At 37.3% G+C, this 5674-nt stretch overlaps 1 protein-coding gene and 1 non-coding gene across 2 annotated transcripts; both read left to right on the top strand.

Annotated features, from left to right (window-relative positions):
- Positions 1-2692: 2692 nt before the first annotated feature.
- LOC120277774 lies at positions 2693-3505 on the top strand. The gene is made up of 2 exons (XM_039284616.1): positions 2693-3025; positions 3137-3505. Exons 1-2 carry the CDS (start codon positions 2693-2695, stop codon positions 3503-3505), a joined length of 702 nt encoding a protein of 233 aa, XP_039140550.1.
- On the top strand, positions 3185-3323 carry LOC120278352. Its single transcript, XR_005541686.1, has one exon. It is a non-coding gene; the product is annotated as a small nucleolar RNA Z247 (small nucleolar RNA).
- Positions 3506-5674: the final 2169 nt, after the last annotated feature.

The raw sequence follows: 5674 nt of genomic DNA, 5'->3' as shown, positions 1-5674 counted from the left end.
ACATTGCTCACCCTAGAACTACTGTTTCAAGTGTAAGAGTAATTATTATGCCTCCTAACTGATGTTTAATGAGTCGTGCAAATTCAAATACACGGTCCCAAACCTAAGGTCAACCGTGATTAACCCTACACTATGCCTAGGCAGAAAGGCATGCTCTCGACGCTTCACACTATATAAGGTTGCTTAAAGCTCTAGGGACTCCAAGTGATAAACCCTATTCCCTAATATAGATCTAATTCTTTGGTCCAGGCGAAAGACCCTTAATCACGATTAAGCCCCAGCACTAAGGATTACTTCAACACTTCACTTTGTTGTTTGCGCAACTAAACCCCAGTGGAGTTTGTCTCTTAGCACTTCACTCTATCATGACCACAAAGAACTCTTGGAACGTGGAGGTAGGATAAACCACATCAGAAGGGAAAGGGGACATTCCGCTACCTCTCAACTCGCCCTCTCGACCCTCTCCAACCTTGCTTTGTCTAATCCTAATGAAGTGTCACTCATTCACAAGGATTACCAATGTAGATTCTCAACCCTATTGTCACTCTAAGGGAAAATCAATTCAATAAGCATTCAAGGTTGGAACTCAATTAAAACATCAATTAAAGAAACATGATAAGAGTCAATGAAACAAAATCATCCTATGGTTTACAAGTCCAAACACATACTAGGGGTTTAACTCTCCATGGAGCAATATACAGTCAATAATGAAATCGAAAGTAAAAACATGCAATCCATACATAAAAACCCCTTGTAGTCCGTATCGAGTGTTTTGTGGAGTTGCCTCGTCTTCTCCAAAGGTTCCTTTGTCAAGCCTAGGCACACCTCGCCGAATCGATGCCGACGAAAGCTCCCCCAATAGCTCTCTTCTAAAAGAACGCGATGTCCAAGGCCGTAGGATTTCTCCAAAAACCTAGTAAAAGTCTCTCCAAACCCTAGTCACGAGTGCTTCCAAAAATGGGCAAAAGATGGGAAAAAGATCCTTCAATAACTCATAAAACGCGGTATTTATAGGGGCTGGAATCAGGTATTCACACGCCCGAGTGGAATTTCCACATGGCCGTGTGGATTTCCAGAAATTGGTTTTCTGCGAGCTATGAACAGTAATTGGTACAGTGATTTTGCTGCAGTGCTTAGGCAAAATGCTCCCGATTTCACTCTTTTAATCGAGGGCATATGTCCATGTGGTAGATCGTGTCTAGTATTCAATAAAATCATATTGACGAAACTCTTGCTAGTATTGCACAAGTTGGAACAAATGAGTGTGACTGCCTTTGTGCCCCTCCATTTTATATATTCTCTTGCTTACAATGGAGGTTGGCACACACCCACGTGTCTTTGAGCAAAACTTGTGTCTTCACCTTTGTTCAATCCAAGAACTTCATCACCAATCACATCTATGATCTACTTTTGCTTCCTTTCTTCCAAAATTACCTCTACAAACCTAAATGCACAAAAGAACACAAAGACACATGCATAAGCGATAAAATCTAAGAAAAGTGATGTCTAATGTAAGAAAAGAATATTTCATATTACTTATACACAAGTACTTATCAATAAATAAAAAAAATATATAATTTTTATTGAAAGTTTTAATGTAAATTTTAATGTGAGGGATATATAAGAAAAAAGAATGATATATAAATATATATATATATATATATATATATATATATATATATATATATATATATATATATATATATATATATATATATAATTAAATATATTTTTTACATAATAAAAAAGTCCATGTATTTTTTCATTAAATTGTCAATAATTATTTAAAATAATTGGAAACATGGTTTGCTTTTGCAAGCTTAAGCCTTTCTTGATTATGATTTAGAGGAATCGCTCATTTCCACCCAACAACTTTGTCATTTGAACAAAACACCCTTTGATTTTTTGACATCTCTAAAACATCCCTCCTTTTGGAATAAGTAACTTTTAAATCCAACAGATGGGCAGCGGTGTGAAGTTTTTAATGAAGTTACCATTATTCCCCTTTCTTTGTATAATAAAATTTTTGGTTTTCCAATGCCCATAACTGTTAAATAATTTTTAGTTTTGTTGGAAAGATTTAAAGGTTTGTTTGAAAAGTGACTGGGACTAATAAATAATTTTACTTAAAATTTTTAGTTTTCCAAAGCCCATAACAGTCAAGCCATCAAATCATTTTGTTGTCCAAGATAGAAATCTTTGCAAAGAACTCTTTTTTTTTTTTTTCTAGTTTTCCATAGATGTCTTTAGAGAAAAACAATTTTATTGCAGTTCTCATTCCCGAACTGAAGAGAACTTTGAAGAGATAATCGTGCTTGTGTATTTTGTTACTATTGTTTACTCTTGGGTTTTGTCGAACCTAAGAGAACCCATCTTTAAAAGAAAAGTATGAAGCCAATGTTAGAATTAGTCATTTGAAATCTTGCATTTGTTAAAGATAAGGATTGTACATCTAGTTATAAGGATTAGGTTGCATGCACAACTTCCATCTTCTACACTTTTGTAATCATATCTTATCCATTTAGTTATATTCAAATCTTCGTATGTTTAGTCTATAAAAGTAATGCTAATACAAGTGAAACATGTGTGGGATTTTAAACTTCTAGGTTATTTTAACATGGTACTAGAGCCTTCCTAAAATCTCCACGGAGATGACTACCTTCTTGCTATCTCATCCTCCACCACTTCCACCATGAACTCTGCCCTTCCCATCTCTGCCAACTTACTGCCAACATCGTCGTTTGTGCATCTCATCAACCTAAAGCTGACTCGTGACAATTATCTTCTCTGGAAGGCACAATCCTTTCCATACCTGACGAGCCAACAACTTATGGGCTACGTCAAAGGCTCCATCCTGTGCCCTGATAAGATGATCACCGAGACTATTGCGTCTGGTACACAACAAGTACCCACTCCTACATACCAAGCTTGGTTACAGCAAGATTATCTCATCCTCAACGCCCTTTTCTCATCACTTTCCGAGGGTGTACTCTCACATGTATTTTTCCTTGCAACCTCTCATGAGGTGTGGAAAGCACTGGAAGTCATGTTTGTATCATGGTTAAGGGCAAGGATGATGTAGATCAAGATCTAGTTCTCAACAATGCGCAAGAAGGATAACTCAATGATTGATTAGTTCCTCAAGGTCAAGAACCTGGCGAATACCTTCGCCTTAATCGGCCAACCTCTCCATGATGAGGAGATCATCGTGTACATGTTGGCGGGATTGGACACTGAGTTTGACTCACTGGTCACATCTATCAATATAAGGTCAAATTCAATTTCTCTTAGTGATCTCTATGTATACATGCTGGTATTTGAGCTACGCATGGCACACAACAACACTTCATTCAGAGATGTAGATCCTGCCATCAACAATGTTTACTGCAATAATAGTGCTGGAAAGTCCTTAAACCGCGAGCGTGGCCGTGCCAAAGGTGGTCAATTGCATGGAACATCATCAGGAAATGAACAAAACTCCAACGATAGCCACACATTATGTTAGGTATACGGCAAATTTGGGCCCTCAATGCTCAAATGTTACCATAGATTTGATCATTCTTACAAGGCAGATAATGGTTGAGTGGTTGCTGCTGCAAAAACATCCTACTCCATTGATCCTAACTGGTATACGGATGGTGGCGCTACAAATCACATTACCGGTGACCTGGACAAGCTGAGCATCAAGAAGAGATACCATGGAAAAGACCAAGCCCAAGCTTCCAACGGCTCAAGTATGCATATTGCTCACATTAGTTACTCACAAATTCATGCAACAAATCATTGTCTTTGTTTAAAAGATAATCTCTATGCATCGTAGTCCACTAGGAGCCTTCATACTATCTAGTGATTTGCCTCTGATAACAATGTTTAATTTGAGTTTCACCCCAATTTCTTTCTTATTAAGGATCGAGGTACGAAGGAGCTATTTCTTAAAGGAAAATGTGAGGGTGGCCTCTCCTTGTTTTCTTTAGTTTTTTATTTACAGCCTAAGAAGGCCTTTGGCAGTATCAGACTTTCTCAAGAAGAATGGCACTGTTGACTTGGCCATCCATCATTTGTAGTTGTTCAACATGTGCTTCAATCAAATAAAATTCTTTGCATTTCCAATTCCACTAACTCTATTTGTAATGCTTGTCAACAAGGAAAAACTCATCTATTAAAATTTCCTTCTTCCAATAGTGTCTCTCTTTCTCCTCTTGAGCTTATATTTTCAGATGTTTGGGGACCTGCCCATACTTAAGTTGGGGGTTCAAATACTATATTAGTTTCATCGATGATTTTAGTAAATTTACTTGGATATATTTGTTGAAAAGAAAAACAGATGTTTTCAAAACTTTTATTCAATTTCAAGCTCATGTTGAATATCTCTTTAACAAGAAAATCATTACTGTCCCATCTAATTAGGGTGGAGAATACCAAAAACTCCACATTTTCTTTGCTCAATGCGGAATTTCTCATCACATTTCTTGTCCCTACACTCATCGTCAAAACGGCTCGGCTGAACCTAAACACAGGCACATAGTAGAAGTGGGGTTCACACTCCTTTCTCATGCTTGTGTTCCTTTGAAATTTTGGGATGATGCATTTTTGATAACTTGCTCTCTTATCAATAGTTGCCTAGCAAAGTGATAAACAACTATACCCCTTTTGAACTCCTTACTGGTTCTAAACCAAGTTACACTCTTCTTCGGACCTTTGGCAATGCTTGTTGGCTAACCTTCGACAACACAATTCCCATAAACTAGCATTTCGTTCTCAACAATGCATGTTCTTGAGTCATAGAAATTTTCACAAGGGATATAAATGCTTACGCATTCAATCATGACGCACTTACATCTCTAGAGACGTTTTTGATGAACATGTCTTCCTTTACTCAAAAATCAGTAAGCATCTTCATACTACCACTCGACTTACACTAGATGTTGTGCTACTTCCTATTGTTTCTCAGCTAACCACAACCAATATTTCTTATTCATCTTATGTGAGTAATCAATATGAGGATAATGTCTTGCCTACTGTGTAGTCTAACTTGTCTCTTTGAGAGCCTTCAGAGCGACAGGGGAAGTGTACATCTGACAATACCTCGGATAATTCTCTACAACAACAATCAAATATGCAACATTCTCTAGTAGTAAGTGTATAATATCCACCTCAATGACATCATATGAGGACAAGACTCAGAGACAATATCAGGCAATCGAAGAAGTTCACTAATGAAACAATTTGTTATCCCGATTGAGATGCATTCAGTACTACTGACTTATCATCTACTGAACAGGCAAATCAAGTTGAAGCCCAAAAGGAACCAAAATGGAGGCAAGCTATGGACCAAGAGTACAATGTATTTATCAATAATCAAACTTGGAAGCTAGTACCATCTCGGTCAGGAATAAACCTTATTGATTGCAAATGGGTTTTTTAAATCGAAACAAGGCCTAGCTAGTTGTCCATGCACAGTTACTATAGCTCTAGACATGCATTTATTCCCCAATACATCATCATCTGAGCTTTCCTAAAAGGTATAATCTGAATCATCAATCTCAACTTCTTCATCAACCCTTTTCCTGTTAGTTGTTCTCCCTGTCAATATCTCCGCTAAGTCTTCTTCTTCAGTATCTTGATCATCTTCATCACCAGAATGGATTGCACCACCAACATCACTTGCATCGCA

The sequence above is a fragment of the Dioscorea cayenensis genome, chromosome 15 (genome assembly GCF_009730915.1).
Source record: "Dioscorea cayenensis subsp. rotundata cultivar TDr96_F1 chromosome 15, TDr96_F1_v2_PseudoChromosome.rev07_lg8_w22 25.fasta, whole genome shotgun sequence".
Classification (NCBI taxonomy): domain Eukaryota; kingdom Viridiplantae; phylum Streptophyta; class Magnoliopsida; order Dioscoreales; family Dioscoreaceae; genus Dioscorea; species Dioscorea cayenensis.
The sequence above is the reverse complement of the archived record's forward strand: the minus strand, read 5'-3'. Positions and strand labels throughout refer to the sequence as shown.